An 18,912-nucleotide genomic window follows, 5' to 3' on the forward strand; every position below is an offset into this window, starting at 1 on the left:
TGTGCTCCACTGCCGAGCACCGGATTCCTCCCCCTCTTCCCAACCGTGTTGTCAGAGTAACCACACAGTGTCCCTGCTGCGGAGTTACTCCTCGTTATCAGCCAGCACACAGACGGCCAATATTGAGGGAGGCGATCCGACCACACGAGCTGATGATTCACCCTCCCTCCTCTACAACCCTGACACACACCCAAATAGAAAGAACGAGAGAAGCAGTCTTTCTTTAACGATTTAGCCATGTGTACAAAAACTGTTTGTGTTTCTTCTTTTCGCTCATATTTTTTCGCCCTCCAAAAAATGACAGACGAAGCAAAACTTTGAGATTTACTCTTTTATTTCTTTTTCTTATTTAACTCTCGCTCCCTTTGTTAGTCATCCGAGTAGAAAACTAGAAATGTCCCTTTCGAAAATTGTATTTAATTAAATTTCGTCTACTTCAAGTTGATCCCTTAAAACAACCTCCAAAAATTCCCCACAATTCCTGTATATAATCTTCTAAAACTGTCGGCAATTCTTACCTAAATCACTAAATAATTTCCCCTAACTCCTAGCTTTATACCTAAAAACTTTCCGTAATTTCTAGTGAAAATCACTAAAAATTTCTCATAATTCCCCAAGAATTTCCCTTAATCCCTAACTTTATCTTCAAAAACTTCCCCTAATTCCATGCCAGCAATTTCCAAAATTTTTCCTTAATTCCTGCTTAAAACGAATTTCCTTAAAAAATCCCCAAAACTTCCCTAAATTAGAAAACTTTATATACAAAAAAAATCCCCGAAAAGTATATTTCCCTTTCACTTATCTTTTTCACTTTAACAGAATAAGGGAACTTCAGAAGAAGAAGAAAGAATAAAACTAAACTGAGATTTTTATTTTTTACATTTTGCCTTTTTGGAAAAGTAGAAAAAAGAATTTGACTTTTACTCGAAAACAGCTTTAATACAGCGAATCTCCTTTTAAATTGATGAATAAAGCTCAATTTGGTTCTTTCTTCCATCGTTGGAAAGTACCTAAAAAACAAGCTTTCGCCAACCGTAATGGCGACCTACCAGCACCTAGCGGAGAGAAGAAGAACCAAAAGGAAATAGGAGAAAAACTGGAAATGACACTTTCCATGATGGAAGACTTGGGTTTTGTTTTGTCTTCTCTCTTTATATATTTCTTGTCCAGAATAGGTTTCTCTCGGATAACGACCTGATAGAAAGAAACACATACACACACACACTCCCTCTCTCTCTTTCTCTCTCTCCCTCTCTCTTCACTCCGATCGTGTCCAGTAGGAAATTCGATAATGCGTTTCTCCAGTAATGCAACACGTTGTCCACCCCTCTCGGAAGGGGGAGAAGGGGGTTGAAATCAATTAGATTTATCAATTAAAAATGGTTAATTGCCACGGCTGTCTCGACTCGAGTTATGGATGAACGTAGTTTCCGTGTTCTGCGGTTTACCGAGTTATATAGGAAGAGATCGAGATAAGGCGTATCCCTCCTCTCATCGCTCACTGCAACAATTGTTGACACTTCTCTCCTCCCCTCTCTCGAAGACAAACCCTTTCGTTTGCAGCTGCCAGATATGTGCAAGCGTTTATAATTATTTGCACGGAGGGAGGTTTTCTTCTTTATCGAGGGATTCGAACCCCCGACTCTTAAACGTCCATCGCTTTAATCGCGGTTAATGCGGGTTGTTAAGAATAAAGATGTGTGTATTTTTGGGGGGGTTGCGTTGGTGTATTGTGAAGCACCCGGAGAAGGTCGGTGCGCGTGACAAAGGGGAGAAGGAACCATCGTCCATCTATATTGTTGCCGGCGACTGGGACGTCGGTTGGAGCCGACGATTTCCTGCCCCGGGCACTGGTGCTTTCCAGCGCATTGGTCTCCAACAAGTCGGTCAGCCGAGCGTGTTCCATGCATCACAGTCCGATGCGGGAGTGCTGAGTTGCAGGAAGACACCAGGCGAAGCAGACCTCAGAGCCCGAGTGTGGTGGATGGCAAATTGACAGCTGCCACGGACGATGGAGAAAGGACATGAATACACATTTTCCGGACCGATGGAGGCCGGCGGGACGAGAAGCGCTATCTGGCCCAACCCCTCGACTGGGGAAAAAGGGTGACTTATGAAGTGTCCAAACTGTCCTTTGTCACGTCGCCTTCCTCCTTCCACCCTCTTTTTTTACAGCGCCCAATGTTTTTCTGCTTCCTCTTCCAATACCAGACGTTGGCCATTTGTTCGACCCGATAGATGGGTCCACGGTACATTCTACGTAATTTACAAACGATTTTTTTAGGGATTTTCCCCCATCTTAACCCTCCGGAGCGTGTAAAAACACGTAAAAAAATTAGGAGCGCGCAAATAATTTGCAAAAATCGCGATACTCGAGTAATTCGATAATTTTAAGATTTAGAGCGCGAAGATGCCACCCCGGGTGTAAATTAATAGTAGCCATCCGAAGCCGAATAATTGTGGCATTTTTATGGGGGGAGGAAGAGAAGAGCGAGCGCGGAGGGTGGTTTGTGCCGGAAAGCAAAAATACTCTCCGGTGAATGGCAAAGCGACTGTGCCGCTTTGCCATGACGCACACAAAGAACGCTGCGGACGCATACAGAGTGGCGAGCGGCTGTGACGAGGCTATGGAGTGTTGATTGCGGTAAGAACCTCAGTTCCACCGAGAGTCGTCGGCCAGTGTGTTGCTCCGCCACAACCACCGAGTCAGCCTCCACGTGAACCACGGAGCGTTGTCAGTGCGCCACTCCATGCATCTGTCCCCGGAGTTAGGTGGCGAGAGGTCCGACAGAATGACGGACTTCCTGCTGCCGGTGGAGAGGACCCTGACCGAGGTTTTGGGAGAACATCCCGGCGAACTGACCCAAACCGGCAGTCCCAATTTCGTGTGCTCGATATTGCCCTGTCATTGGAGGTCCAACAAGACTTTACCGGTGGCCTTCAAGCTGGTGGCCCTGGGTGAGGTGTCCGATGGCACCCTAGTAACCATCAGGGCGGGCAACGACGAGAATTACTGCGGGGAACTGCGTAACTCCACGGCGGTTATGAAGAATCAAGTGGCCAAGTTTAACGATTTGAGATTCGTGGGAAGGAGCGGAAGAGGTGAGTCAGTTTCGGTTTTTTCTTTCGGCACGTGCTTATCAACTCGATACTCCTTTTCCCCCGGTCCAAATTGGCCTTTACCAATTTGTCGACGCGCCAATTTAGTTTCGATCGCGAAACGCGCGCCGTCTCTCAACACCTCTCGTCTTTACTTTCTTCCTTGTTCCCCCTTTTCCTCCCCCTCGTCTGACTTACCACACACAAAACCAATATTTTTAAAACCGTGACAAGATGTAAATTAGGCAGCTCGTATTCTTCTAGCATTAAATCATAAAGCATCGGTTTAACTGCTGTAAAACGGAAACTTTCCACCCCACAAAGTTATATATCATTCTTATCTACATCTAAAATTTCTCCTGGATTCTAAATGCCTCCTTCTTTAAGCCTGTGAATCCCCCCTCTTGTTAATGCTCTCCTTCGCAGACTGGGAGATTTATAAAAAAAATATCCGGCACCCCCCGTTGTAGCGTATTAAATAAATAAGCAAACACGGGCGCTAGTTTGTTATATCGGGTGTTCTCTTTTTATTATTATTATTATTTTCCTCGAGCGGATAAGCCGAAATTTCGCGAAGTGTCTGCTACGTAATCCCGCTGATACGTTGCTTAATACCCCTTTTGACACTCTTCAAGATAGATGAGATATAAAAGAATGGATAAGGCGTCATATTGTCAACAATAATTGCCGCGCCGAATGACGTATGAGTACCAACATTAAGCGGGTCTTCATCTACTTCGGGGGTAATTTTCTTGACCGCAAGATCAGACAATCGTGACATCGGGCGGTTTCCTGTCTAACCCTGTGACACCTGAACATCCGGTGTCTGCTAACACTCAATGGGGGAAGAAAGACGGCTCCCGTTAATGATAACTTTCTCACCGATTTATTCCCAGGCCACTATGGCTTGTCGGGGGGAAAGGAAACACACTCGCTGGTCACATGACTAGTGTGCAGCCCTAAAAGAATTATTATCCCTCCCCGAGGGTCGCCGCTTCGGGAAATCTCCAGTGGTTTCTGGGGGTAGAATCGGTAGCATCGCTAGGGGGTGAATGTTACCCTATGTATTAAAACCTTGCAGGATGGCGATTTAAAATGAAGATAATTTAAAATTTGGAATGTTTTTTAAGTAAAAAACAACGTTTAAAAACGATTATTTAATGATTTAAGAAGGAGTAGAAACAAAAATGATTATTTAAATCCTAGTAGAATTAGGATTTTTGGAGGTGTTTTCTTCTACCGTCGCGATCGATGGCGAAACTAGCAAAAATCCATTTTCTCCCTTTTTAGACGGTGGAAAACTTTTAATTTGGTCCATCCGGACCTCGGCAGGAGTTGACGAAAAGGAAAATGACAAAAGTATTTCCACTAGTTCGAGATTAATCCTCCGACGAGAGTTGGAAAGTGAAAGAAGAGGGGGGAAAGAGAAGGAGGTGGAAGAGGAGGAGGAGGAGGGGAGGGAGGGCGGATAAAAAAACCTCCGATCCTGATGAACACCAACATCACGAGTTGGAGATGTGCAGAGAAAACGGGTCGGTCATCATCACAGTCCCGAGGGGAGGGTGCGAGGGATGGAATTGGCAGGAAGTGCAAGGTAGAGCGTTGATTAATGATGATTAGGCCTACAGCAATATCAATCTGCCATCAGCGAAAGCTTGCTAGCTAATATTCTTTCCTTTGGATCTCAATAATCGGGTCTCCTCTAGTCAGACAGCTATCTAAATTAATCACCTCCGCCCTTCTTCCTGCAACGCAGAAATGTGAATAAACGGATGACAGCGGCAGACTTTAAACTCCTGCAAAACACCCTGCAAGGTGGCGAAAGTTTTACCTTATTGCGTCCTACCCCCTTAACGACTCTTTTCCCAGATGGGTTCACTAGAACGGCGCCTACCCCCCCGTATTCGAACCCTAACGGGTGTTGGTGGTTAGTGCAGGTTACTCGGACGGAGGTTCCTATCGTCTCCCCCCATTACGGGGGTATGCAAAGAGGGGTGGAGGAGGAGGAAGAATACCCTATCGTGGCGGAAACACGGCGAGATGTATTTTTGCATTTTTAGCATTAATGGCGAATGCCCGAAAAAAAGGGTGAACGGCCGCTTCGACAGCTTTGTTCCTGAATGCAGTAATTAAAAGTGACGAAATGTGGCATTAACACAATAAATGCGCGTCCTTGTAACGCTTCAGCGTGCTTACTGACCTGAAAGCTAATTATTTTGAGGGCTGATGCGAGGAGAGAAAAAATTTCTCGCTCCATTGCTTCGTATTTTGCCATGTCGCTCGGTCGCATCCAAAAATATCCTGGTCGGGAAGAAGTCAAAAATCTACTAGTAAAAAAGGGCGGAAGTACGAAATTCCATTTGATATCTACTTCAGCGAATGGCGAAATATACCCTAAATTAATAAATATTCGCATTCTAGTGGTTTAGCCACGTCAACTTGGTTTTATTTTAGAAGAACGATGCGAATTAGTGAGGAAAGTGGCATGGTAGGGGTGTAATAATTTTAAATTCGTTTGTACAGTACATACATAAATAGCCTACGAATTAATAAATATTCACATTCTAGTGCTTTATCCCCCGTTTCTAGTGGTTTAGCGGCACTCGATTATTTTTTAGCCAGTATTTTTTTAAAAGAAGAACTGACCAAATTGCTATGCGAATTAATGAAAAAAGTGTCACGATGAAGGAACGATTTTAAAGGGGCGTATCTAACGGACATTAAAGTAGTTAAGAAATCAAGTTGGGGGTTAAGTAAGGCGCGTGGCATCCATCAAATGCCTGAGAGAAATAAAGTCGCGACAAGGCTCAGCTTACAAGAGTAAGCCAAGGGAAGACAAGACAATCTTTGCCAGCAGCCAAGTCAATTTTCGTGGCTTGTGGATTATTGGGGTCTGAAAGGTTTTCACGTTCTCCTCCAACTCCTACTTTCTCGAAGGGAATTTGGTTTCGCTGATTTTTATCGAAACCTTTCTTCCATTCTCGTTATCCGACCGGCTTGCACTCGCCTGTTGGAAGAAAGGAAATAAAAAAAAAGGCTCTTTTGATCCCCTACTGCGGTTTGGATTTACCTGTATCACAATCGTTTCCTACCTTTATCATAAATTGGCTTACTTTCCTATAATTTAACATTTATTTTCTGTTGACCGTATGTTTGTCTGCCTCCCAAATACGCTTTAAATCTATCCTTCGTAGGCTGGTTTCGGTTTTATTTTTAAGAATTTGCTAATAGCATCCTCAAGGTTTTCGCTTCTCGCCTCGAGTTCTTCAGAAATATTCGATTTTTCTTGAATTATTTTCGTCGTAAATTCGAAATTTCGTCTTAATTTACGACGATTTTTGCTATTTTTCTAGTTATTTTAATTTAAACTTATCAAAATTATTTTCTTCGTGCAAAATTTCCTGTGAAACTCGATTTATTTTGGTACTGAAAGCATTTTTTTTTTATCCGGTAAACCGGGATTAAATTACAATTGTTTAAATAGAAATTCGTCTATTCACTTAGCTATTTCGATTCCCTATTTAACGATTTAGATGAACGATAACGTTAAATAGGGGTGTCGAAACCGGTAAGGAATTATTAATTAAATACTTTAAATTTAGTATGAAACCCGATTTATGTTGAAACCAGGCGCTCCTTTCTATCAGGTAAATCAGGATGTAAATTATAGTTTCCTATAAACATTTACCTCTTCACTTAACAATTTCCATGCCCCTCTTTAACGATTTAGGGAGCAAAATCCTTGACGGTAAATGGTACAAAAGCAACAAAAACCCTCAACTTTACATAAATATTTCACGTAAAACCCACTAATTTAATGGTACAGAAGCGTAAACCCGTATTTAAATTAGTTTGTTATCGAAAAATTCGCCTCCACTTAGCGCTTTCAATGTCCGTTTTTAACGATTGAGAGGGATAAAATTAACAAATAAACCTTATTTTCTCCTAAAATTTCGCATAAAAACTCCGTAATTTTGTTGTGAACAGAAGGGCATTTTCATCAGATAAACCATGCGAAGAAGGGGTTAGGAGTGGTTTATTAATAACTATCGAATGTTCACCTCTTTCGATAGTGCCAAAGGCTGTAAAGCCTAAGACCATTATTACGTCTACTCTGCATAAAGAGTTTGTGCTGCCTTTTTTTATTTTTTTATTTTATTTCTTCTTCTTTTTTATTTTCGGGTAATCGCCTTTTATGCAACGCTTCAGGTCCTCTCAGGTATTCGTTCCTCGAGCCATCTACTGTATCTGGACTCGACTTAATATCTCTAGCTTTTGGTCTTTTGCAGAGAAAGTAGATATTAAACGTACAACGACCCTGCGCTCATTAAGCTTACAAAACCCTAATTGTCTACCCGAGATGATTTGGTGGTCAGGAAATCTTGTTTTTTTTTATTTTATTCTTTTTTCCCTCTATTTGGATCCTTCTGGTTGACCCAAATCTTTTATATATATCGAATTAGGCTTTTCCTTAATTATCGCTCCACGCGTAATTAACGTGGAAGAGGGGGAGGTGAACGTGTTTAACGTACGTACAGACATACATACGCACGTAATTTCGGTTCTACTGGTTTAATTGTTTGTCGACGACCCCCTCCTAACGAAAGAATTAAATAGAGAGGGTAATGTTTCGCGGTCCTTGATCCAATCCTGGTCGCTTTCGGAGTGGAAGTTTGTGTGTGTTAAATGATGCTTTTTCTGCATTCGATGATGATGATGATGATGATGATAGGAGGTGTTTTAAGATATCAAATTTACTTTTATCAGTTTTTACAAGGATAAGCGTGTTCTTCCAGTTAATGATGATGATGAGAAGTGCGTTAAGATCCTGCACTTATCCCTTTGGGTTTTTGAAGGGGGGATATTGTGTTAAATATTGTTTGCTACAATTGACGATGACGTGACGTGTCCTAGCCTTATCCTTATCCGTTTTTATAAAGTGAAGTTTATATTAAATAGTGTTTTCTACGGTTAAACATGTGTTAAGATTCCAGGCTTGTCTCCTATCATATTGCGTTAGATGTTATTCTTTTTTGAAGATGATGATGCTAAAAGGTATACTGAGATTATAAAATCATCCAAATAGTGTTTGAAGGAAGAAATATTAAACGATATTTCGTAAGGTTAGAGGTAATAAGAGGTGTGTTTACATGCCTCGTGTCATCTTTTGGAAGGGGGGAAGTTTGTACTAAACAGTAATTCTCTCACCGCTGATAATAGTGAAGCTTATCGATATACTGTATCTTCACTACTATATTTTCCTCGTTTGTTTTTACAGGAAAGAGCTTCACCCTGACAATCACGGTCAGCACCAATCCTCCCCAAGTGACCACCTACGTCAAGGCTATCAAAGTGACCGTGGACGGACCCAGAGAACCCAGAAGTAAGACCAGTAAGTTTTTATTTTTGAATATATATACATATATATATATATATACATTATATTATATTTACCCCGAGCTGTAAAACAAATTATTGATTTATCGCCGTTTCCTCCACGCCACTTTCGGTCACGTAACAGAGCGTCACGCATCGCGTGTAGCACGTTACGCAAATGTACGAGTAGAAAATTCAAATTCGTGACATTTCCCGGACAAATGAGTATCATCTTCACGTTTTTATTGCCCATGTATCACATGACCCCCGACACGGGATTATTACTGGCAATCGAGTCTGTCGGTTCTCCACCCATTTAAGAACCCTTTCCCCCCCTCCCGCGCCCGGGGTTTTTTTCGCTAGGTCACGTGTTTTCTCATGATCGCTCATGTGCAGCACCTGTCCGTGTTGTCGATTATTCTAGTTTTATTTATTTATTTTTTTCCCTTCTTCTTCTGCATTTAATCGTGCCAGATTATTAATTCGGAAAATTGGGCAAGAGTTGACGCTCTTCCACGCTCTACACCTCTAGTTTTTTTTTACTTATTTGTTCGATTAAACGGGTAAATTTTAACGTTAACGACGTAAAGTTTGGTTCTAGCTGCATAAATTTGCGCGAGTTTCAATAATCACGAAGTGTTTCGGGGGGAGAGGAAAGGAAGCGCGCAATAAATTGTAGGAACCCGGTTCCGAAAGGAAGCGTTTAGGAAATGAAATCAGGAGACAAATGACACTTCTGCCTATCACGTGACTGGCAGACATTTATAAGTAGGAAAGACGGGGGTGGTGTTTTAGTTTGGCGCGTGACGATTTCCCTCCCCCTTTCCCCGTAAAGAAAAAAGAGAGAAAGGGGCAAACCGCGCCGAATTCGGCGCGACATTTTTACGGTGGAGATTGCAATTTGTCGGTCGGACGCTCATTAGGAAAGATGGACAATGAGAAAAGCGCCGCTTAATGTAATGAATCGCATTGTCGAGATACAGGTAGCTGCACTCGAATGAATTAAAGGGGGGCGGAACGTCGTGGGCGGCGGAAAATGCAGACAAAGCCAGGTTTTGTTACGAAGGAAGCGGGCCGAGCAGCCATTCTCAGCTTCATTTGCATTGGCTCGTTCTCCGTCATCGACTCTGGGAGGAGGAAGAGCGCGCGGCGGGCCAGTTTTTGGAGAGAAAGTCGAGTGGGCCGCTTAACTAAGGAACGTTGGACGAGTTTATAATTCATCCGGTGCCAAATTATTTATCGAGAGAAGGAGGAGGGAGGAAGGAGTAATCGAACCCGTGTGAGAGGATCAAAGTAAAGAGGAGGTATTTGCGCGACAATCATGCAGATGGAGTGGGATGGAGAGAGTCGAAAGGTCCCGTTCTACACGGTCAGAGATATAGCCAAGACAATGAGACGACAGAAGTTTCGCTTATCAAGGATCAGAAGAACAGATGCGGGACGGAAGGATTTCCTGCGTGACCCTGCATATGTTAGCATGGGAATTTGCATGGTCGTTTGCCGATAAAGGACGGCAGATCCGTGTTGCAGAGAGACGAGAGGAGCTATAAAAAGGTGAAGGGGAAATAATAGGAAGGCCGCAGAATTACCATTCCGATGGTGACGTCGGCCGGATATGGAGGAAATCCCTCTGATTTGTTTACATCTTATTGCGCTCGCTTCCGTCCAATGGACAGAAGCTTCTGAAAAAGTTTTATTCGTGCCCGCTCCACGTTGCATTCCCCCCTACGAATCTCCAACGGAGGTGACTGTTTTTCTTCATATTTATCCACCCGATTCCTCCTGAAATTTCGTTAATTTCCGAGCATCTTCGGGTAGCCTACCCAGTACTTTTTGCGTTACGACACTCGATTTCGCACTCCATAATTAAGGGTTCTTATCCTACTATACGCTAAAACCTATAGAGCGACAACCCTAAGAAGATCCCCAAATTTCGAGCTTTTTTAAAATCGATTTTATTGGATTAGGAGCATGGTTATTGAAGAAGTCAAGGAGCTTAGGAGTTTTTCTGTTGCACTCCGGAGGAAACAATGCCTTGTTTAACGTGCAATTGCTAATTTTACGGAGTCGGGTTCGACAACCGCAATGACTGTCTCCAACTGAATGGAGTAACAATGAAGAATGGAGATCAAACTGATTCATTGGGAGCAAAAAGTCGAAACCATTCTACGCGGTCACTCGGTCGACAATTTTAGAATTCGGCTTAATCTCGAGGGATTATTGAGAAATCTTCCGGTCTGGGGTTCTTTTTTTGAAGAAAAAATCCCACTCTTTCCGCTCGTTGAACACTGCGACGGGTGCAACTCGACGGGAGGTGAAAAGAAGGGATTCGAGTTAGGATCGCGGAACCCCGACTTTTCCGGGATTCCATCGCAGAATTCTATTGGATTAGAAGATGGCAGGATTCCTTTAACTCATTAAAATTTACATTTTGTGTTATAATTTATGCAAATTTCCACTCGAAATATACACACGTGACTTCCCGAACTTGCTCTCCATCACTCCTTCTTTAGTCAATTGACAGAAGTTCGATTGGAAATTAAGAAATTTCGTACGACGTTCAACCTGTTGGAAGACCTCAGATTGCTTGGTGTAAAATTCCTCTTTAATTTACCTTTAAACAAATTATCCGAATTGCATTCGCCCCTCTTCTCTGTGTCGCGTAAAGAACAACGGAAAACGCTAGCAACCTACATTATTGTTTTTTCCCCTCTTCTGGGTTGTTGGATAGTAGAAAAGGACCCGACTCGTCTCTCTCGAGCCCGATAACCGAGAAGGAGCCACTCCCTCCTGCAGGAAGAGGCGGAGCAGAAGGAAGTAAAGGAAATTGTAGGGGCACTTCGGTAATTGCTATGGTTGTGACTAGCGAGTTGCGGGGAAGAAAGAAGGAGAGAGGTTCGACGTCGACACCAAAATTAGCGCCTCTGCCATTTCTTTGGGGGGAGGGAGATCCTCGCGGGGAAGGTAGCGCAAAAGGTTACTCTGTGTCTTTGTGTGTGTGTGTGTGTGTGTGTGTGCGTGCGTGTGCGAGGATGGAAAAATAATAGGTATTTACTTACGGGAACCCGCTCGGAAGTCGGAACATTGTCGTGTCAATTGGGAGGGTGGACGATCTGCCTCTTTACTAATCACCCTTCTGGCCTGTTAGATGTCAGGTAACAACAGCTGGCGAGCGAGACAATCAATCGAACGGGGCAGTGCGCGTGCAAACCACCAAACTGCGATCGCTTTGCCACTAAAAGGTGGCGAGCCCGAAAGACGGCAAGTCGAAGAAAAACACAAATAGGGAAATCCCTCTTACGGATTCCCGAACACGATTCTCTTCCTAAACTTAACTTTCTTATGCGATGCGACATTTCTGGAATTAACGTCTGCTCATAGGCACCACTCTTTTACTTTTTGATTGTCTGACTCTGCAAATTCAACTCTACAGTTGGTAGCATTTTAAAGAATTCTCTTTTTTTTTTATTTAAATTCTTAAACACATTATTCGCTACTCTTGCCTCGATTTTTGCTGTTTTTCCCCCTCCGAATATATCTAATTCTCCATCTTTTGGGGATAGATAGATCCACTTTCTGTTAAAAGGAGGATTTGCCACCCGGAAGTCCTTCAAAGATTTTTATCAAATTTAATTTAAATTCGAAAGGAATCATTTCGTGAGGATTATACGACACGTAGGCGGGTAAATAAGTCGGAAAACACAGTAAAAATATTCAAATTTGGTGCCGAATTCGAATCTAAACAATCGTATGTTGTGATGGAAGCGAGGGGTTTTCAGAAAACACGGCAAATAATAGTTCGACCGCAGGAAATGCGGTAATCTAGTAAAAGTGAAGTTGTCGCAATTCGCAGTGTCACGCTGAAGCAAGCACCAAGACATTACGTGATCCGCGGGGGAAGAAAATTAGTAATCAAACTGTGGCCACCGACGGGTCGCCTTCGTCAAGCTTGGCTTGTCGAGACCATCCAAAAATTACGGATAACGACCCGAAATGACCACCATTACCTGCTTACTAGCTGTAACGGACGTCGTGCTGTTTTTCTGTCCTTCTTTAGAGGCTGTGGGCCGACACTCTCAACCATAACGATTGTACCACGTTTACAGTGATTAACTGTCGCTCTTGAAACTCTTTCCACGCTTTTCTGACTCCTGTAAGAATTACCAGGTTTTAATTTTTAACAATAGAATCGACTACGAGTAGGCCTTTGTCTTTCCAGCAAAATTGCTCATAATTTCCAACAGAGAACTGCTAGTTAAGTAGTGTTCGAATTTTGGACTTATTTAGGCGTTAAAACGAGGTTTTTTCTATAGAAAATCCTTTTTAACGCTGGATTTCGATAAGGCGGAGTACCGTATAAAGCAACTTACACCCGAACTTCGTAACTATGAATTTCTATCGATAAGGAGCGTAAATTTTAAATTTGATATCGTTAAAGGAGCACTAAAACTCTAAATATCGTTTAAGTTCGTATTAAGGAGAGCCAGAACGGAATTTTCTATCGTTAAATCTTATTAAGAACCATCAAAATTTCAGCTTTTACGTCGTTACTTTCGTTATGTGAATGATTTTTATGCGTGCTCTTCGTGAATTTTGCCACTGTATCACATTCGTTCGTGTACCACTCAAGTGCTTCAAAATTCTAATATTTTGATGCTCCTTAATGACGTAGAGCACTAAACCTCTAAATAAGCTTGTGTTAAGAAGCAGTAAGACCGAATCTAAACCTCAAGGGGCATCGAAGGATCATTCCTATCGCTCCTTAACATGTCCGAACTTTAGCACTCTGACACGCATATACCATTAAGGAGCCTGAAAATTCTAATATTTTGGCTCTCCTTAATGATATACGGATATTATGAAGTACTAAAACACTCCTTAACGATTAAAACATACTCAGGAGCGTCAGAATCCTAAATTTGGCATAGTCCTTCACAATTGCTCCTCGGAACACTGGCAGTCATGCACCATTAAGGAGCCTGAAAATTCTAACATTTTGGAGGCTCCTTAACGAAGCATTATGAGGTCAAATCTGTTAAAATTCCCGACAAAACACCGAATTATTTTAATTGCAAAAATGCCCGGACCTACTTAAATTCCGAATTCAAAAAAAAGGACCAAACAAGAATAAATTCTAATTAAGACACGGAAGAAAATAAAAACCCAGACTTTAATTGCCATTTTGTTTTTAACGTTGCTTAACACCAATTAGCATCGTTCGATTTAACGTTTTGCCTGTTAAATCGAGGATATTTTATCGATGACCAAACAGGAAAAGAATTTAGAAAAAAAGGGGGGAGACGAAATGGAAAAATAGGAGAGCGATGATCCATGTTGCCACTTGTAGATTTATTCCTTCAGAAAATGTTTACATCACGAACAATGTTAGTGTTTGTCAATGTGTTGCAGTCATAACAATCGCCTTACTTCCGTTCGGATAATGTTTCTTCCTTCACTACACCAACCTGTAAACTCTACACAACACCACCATATCGGTCCACTTTCGCTGTTTCGCTTGCCAATTTTACAAAAAAGGACGTTTCTAGTCTGATTGTACGTAGAAGGAAACGTAAATTAACAACATTCCCCCTCTCTGTAAGCGTGTTACGCTTTGTACGGGAAAAATGAACACATTAACGATTCTTTTAAGGAGCCAAAGCTCCATCTTTACTGAAATTTCTCTTGTTTTTTTTTTTTCTTTTATTGTTATTGTTGTAGGGCATCAGCAGTTGCGGGCTTTCGCTAGTGCCTTCGGTCACCGTTCGCCATATTTGGGAGACCCACTACGGGATTGGGACCATCTACGTAGGAAGGCGGCGGAACAATGGGCTGCCGACATACACCGGAGATTGCCGAACCAGGGACAAGGTAGGTAACGTGGTTTGGATGTGGCGTCACTTCCGGTGGAGACTTCACCGGTGCTCGCGGGCTATCGATGCGAATTAATCAAGGGAGCCGGCTCCACCCACCCCGAATGTAAAAATTCGGGACGATGACAAATATGCCGAATGGCACACGTGTGATTAGCGTCGGTGATTTATATCTGGACAAAACTGACGTCTTCCGCTCCGACCGCACCTCTTAATCCGTGAATCGTGAAAAGCGAATGTAGCAATCGAAGCGGGTCCCACTGCCGCTGCAATTGCCGCTTTCTTAACATCAACTTCATAAAAGAGCTCCATTCATCACGGCCAACCGGACCAACAAAATGGTTCTTGTGTCGATCAGATTTTTACTCGCGTGTCGACTCCGGCTCCTCTGATGGAATCGGCCACATTGTGGTTACACCCATCTCTCGCCTCTCTCGCTTCCGAAACGATGACATCTTTACACGCTCTTCTGACCCTCCGAAATGTTTCTTTCGCCTAATTCTAGCCGAGTCTAACAACACTTTATCAGCCCCGATCAATTACTTCACTCGATCGAAAGTGCGCGCGCTCTTAAAAAAGGAAAAAAAAAATCCCCCTTTCTCCCTACGTTTTGACCCGCTAAATCTGCGCTGAATTCTGGGGAAAATACCCTAAAAATTCTTCAGAACAGATGAAAAAACTAGAGCAAAAAAGAAAAGGAGAGAAAAAAAAGGTAAATTTATCGAATGTATCCGACAGAGTTGTGTGGTGAGAGAGAGAAATGCGACATTTGGTCGTGGATGAGTCCCAAACGGATGCCCTCCTTCCCCTTCGAGAGCATAAAAATGGCCGGAGTCTGATTAGATAGCTTGATTGTGGCGTTGGACAAAGTCGAGGCCAAAGTTTTAGCCGAAATTTCTTCATTTTCGTTCAAGTTTAAGGCTGTAATACTTTAATTTATCGCTGGTCCGACGCGGGTGGAAACCCACTTTGCAACGGAATAACGGGGTGCCCCGAAGAATCGCACCGAAAGAAATCAAATTCGGGACTAATTTACTACTGTTTTAAACAATCGGCGGCCGAATTTTAACTTAAATTACGCGAATAAATGCAAGAAACTTCGAGCCCACCCTCGAATCCTTGGACGAATTAAATTGAGAGAGGCAACGAGCGCGCGTAAGTATCCAAATTCCGAAAGGCCGGGCCATTTCGTTCCCAACACGGAAAACATTTCGGGAATAAAATAAGAAAAAAAAGGAAGAAACGCGGTCTTCTCGACTTTTGTAATATTTAAAGCATGCCAGAGAATGGAGGAGTGCAGCAATGACCAGCTGCCAGTCCCCAGATGGCAGATTACTGCTGACCTTCATTATTTGCTATTGTCGGGGGTTTAGCAGTCTCCTGACTCGACTAGTCGATAGAACGGTGCGGTGGTCAGTTAAGTCTGGTCTTGTTTTGTTAACAAAATTGCTTTCGGGTCTCATTCCGGCTTTGATTTTCTCGACCAGAGGAATTAAAGAGCTGAATCTTTCCTTCCCCCCTTTGATACGAAATTCGCAGAGGAAATTATATAAAACTCGCTTTGTTCTTTTTGAATGGGAAACATTTAATCGTTCGACCCTCGAAACAGCGCAGTTTTCCGGGTTTTATTTTAAATTTATATCTCTTCCTCTGTGAGGAATACGTCTTTATCGTTCTGGAAGCGTATTTTAAATTCTTGATTGGGATTTGGATCGATATTATACAAATTTTGTGTACGAACCCCCCAAAAATAAGCTGGACTCCTCCATCTTGTTTTAGTCTCTAATCCCCCTTTCGTGTTTTCTATAGAGGCGTACGTTCCATACGGGGTGGTTGAATTTGCGTTTATTATTTTCAGATCCGACTCAAGCTCTTCATCTGGCAGCTGTCGATTCGCCGTGGGGACCTTACGGATCGCATTACACAACTTACATGGCCTCTACTCAGGGTTTGCCAGCCGCTGCCTTCGCTGCATCGCACTCTATCGAAGGAAGTCCCACGTCGTCTCACGATGCCTGCCCCCAATTGTCTACAGGTCAGTAAATTCTACAGGCCATTCTCGCCTTTCGTACACGTGGCCTTAGGCCCCTACTTGGCTATCATACGCGAAAACTAATTTAATAATTGATACAAATGGCGTACTAACACGGAACCCCCTCCGATTGCAGGCATGGACAGGAGCAACTCCAGCGTTTTCTCGTCTCTATCGGAGGGTCCACTCCCTCTGAAGGATTCGATGGTGACCACTCGATACACCAATACCGTAACGGCAGAGATATGCTTAACGGACCGTCTGTCTGATCTCAGACACGGATTAGGTGGATCGAGTTACGCTCATCAGCCCGCAACCACCACTGCAGTATCTCTTCTATCGGCCAACAACACTTCGCCCTATCTGTCTGTCAGTCACGGTCTCCTGGCGGGACCCGGATACTACGGAAGCAATAACGGAGTATATCTGACCCCTCCCATGTTGCCTCCGTCCCTCATCTATCCTCAGCTCTACGGCAGCGTGTCTCATCACTCCTTCCACCTGTTGGGTTCCTCTGCAGTAGAAACCGAGCAACCCCCCAATAGCGAAGGAGAGAGGGGTGCATCGGAGCAGCAAGAGAACAGGGAAGAGAGCAGGAAAGAAGGAAGATCACCCAGATTCACATCGACCAACGGACAATCAGATCACCTTTGGAGACCTTACTGATTCTTCTGGTTTCGTCGGCACGGCCATCTTCGTCAGTTTCCTTTTTGTATATAAATTAGGACATAAAAAAAACTTTTAAATATTTATGAAACGGAATGTCGAGAGCTGCCGATCCAGGTAAACTACTTGCAGTTATTTTATTTTATTTTTTCTCTTTTTTAAATTAATTTCTACGCAACATTTTCCCGACTAATTTACAACCGGGTGCTCCATGTTTTGATAGATTTCAACACGTCGGAGGAATTATTATTATTACTTTTTTCCCTTAAAATCTTGCGATTTTATTAAAATTTAGGCCAACTTTTAGGAAAAAATCAGCCTTGAGATAAAATTTATCCATAAATTTGCCATTTTTTCTTGAAATTTCTACAAGAATTTCTCCGGAATCGTTCCTAACTTTCGGCTCAAGAAAGCGTTTAAAGTACGAAAACTTTCGGCTGTAAAATTAATAAATTTCGTTAAAAATTTGGGTGTTTTTAATCAATAATATCAAAAATAATGCAAAAAAGAAAAAAAAAATCCCTCTTCTTGCAGGGCAAACTCCACTTTTAGTGCGGGACAACGATGTGGGTAAGCCTTCAATGTTAAACCAATGTACTGTATTTGTCTTTCAGTTGCTGTGCAAGACGAAATTCTATCCTTGCGAAGAATTTTAAAATAAAAAAAGATAATAAATAAATAAATAATTAAAAAAACAATGATCTAAACACAAACGAAGATCGAAGAAGGTCTCGAAGAAGACGAAGAGCCGAGTGAAGATGGTGTACAGTGCGAAGCATAATCTTTTCTAAATGGTATTTTGTATGATATGGACCGATATAAAAAAAAAAGAAAATAATAAATAAAAGAGTGATTTTTCCCCTTTGACGTAGCTCGTGTTTGGTGTGACGTACACACACGCACGCACACACACACACAAGCACACGCACATGCCTATCGTCTGCAAACAGGATTAAGTACTTAGACGTCGGCTTCTGCGTCAACAGGACTAATTCATTTTGGTTATAAATTAATAAATTAGCGTCATCGTATATGATGCCATCTTCTCTGATGAGACTTCCAAAGAAATCATCACTTAGTGTGACGTGATTGGATAAGTTCCCTATTCTTAGCCACTGTTTTCCATTATCTACTCACTTACCTTTCCTTATTAATTGCCATTTTTTAAAAAAATATAAATATTCTACACGAAATTTATTATCTAAACCTCGTTTATCCGGCGTTAATTTTGTAAATTCTTAATTCTTTTACTTGATTTTTTTCTCTTATTAAATAGATAAAGCTGGGATTTAGCGCGTGAATTCGGCTTATCCGTTATCTCTGGCTCGTCTTTGATGTAAATTTATCTCGTTTTTTTGGAGCCTGTTTTAACGTAAATTATTTTCATTTTTTGATAGAAATTTGGCCCTTCTTTAACTATAGATTCAACTCAATTTCAATAGAAATTTGGCTCATCTTTTCTCATTAATTTGGCCATACTTTAACATATATTCCTCGCAATTTCAACATACACTTGGCATACTCTGTCTTCAATACGAATTTGGCCCATATTTTAACAGATATTCCCCTCATTTTCGACACAAATTTGGCTCATCTTCTCCCATCAATCTCCACACATCTTAACGTAAATTGGGCCCGCATTTTAACATATCTTTAACGAAGATTTGGCCCACAGTTCAAAGTACATCCCTCTCATTTTCGGCACTAATTCGGCCCGTGTTTCGACCTAGATTTAGCCCGGTTTCGTGACAATATCGTCTCAACTTTAACACAGATTCACTCGTTAATTTCGGGACCACTTTTTAAAGTTTATGTACCGTACAGGAGAGGACGAGCATAAAGTAAGAAAGAGAAAATGCCAGGGGTTTT

At 42.2% G+C, this 18,912-nt stretch overlaps 1 protein-coding gene across 2 annotated transcripts; it reads left to right on the forward strand.

Annotated features, from left to right (window-relative positions):
- The first annotated feature begins 2,455 nt into the window (after positions 1-2,455).
- LOC136984277 (runt-related transcription factor 1-like) lies at positions 2,456-17,910 on the forward strand. 2 transcript variants are annotated; one of them, XM_067281193.1, is made up of 6 exons: positions 2,456-3,102; positions 8,378-8,482; positions 14,194-14,343; positions 16,204-16,380; positions 16,514-17,160; positions 17,658-17,910. In XM_067281193.1, exons 1-5 carry the CDS (start codon positions 2,751-2,753, stop codon positions 17,041-17,043), a joined length of 1,314 nt encoding a protein of 437 aa, XP_067137294.1. In that variant the 5' UTR covers positions 2,456-2,750; the 3' UTR covers positions 17,044-17,160; positions 17,658-17,910. The 2 variants fall into 2 exon arrangements, with proteins under 2 accessions (XP_067137294.1, XP_067137293.1); XM_067281192.1 differs by having other exon boundaries at positions 2,612-3,102; positions 8,378-8,491.
- The last annotated feature ends 1,002 nt before the right edge of the window (positions 17,911-18,912 follow it).

The sequence above is a fragment of the Centruroides vittatus genome, unplaced genomic scaffold (assembly GCF_030686945.1).
Source record: "Centruroides vittatus isolate TY-2023 unplaced genomic scaffold, ASM3068694v2 contig_911, whole genome shotgun sequence".
Classification (NCBI taxonomy): domain Eukaryota; kingdom Metazoa; phylum Arthropoda; class Arachnida; order Scorpiones; family Buthidae; genus Centruroides; species Centruroides vittatus.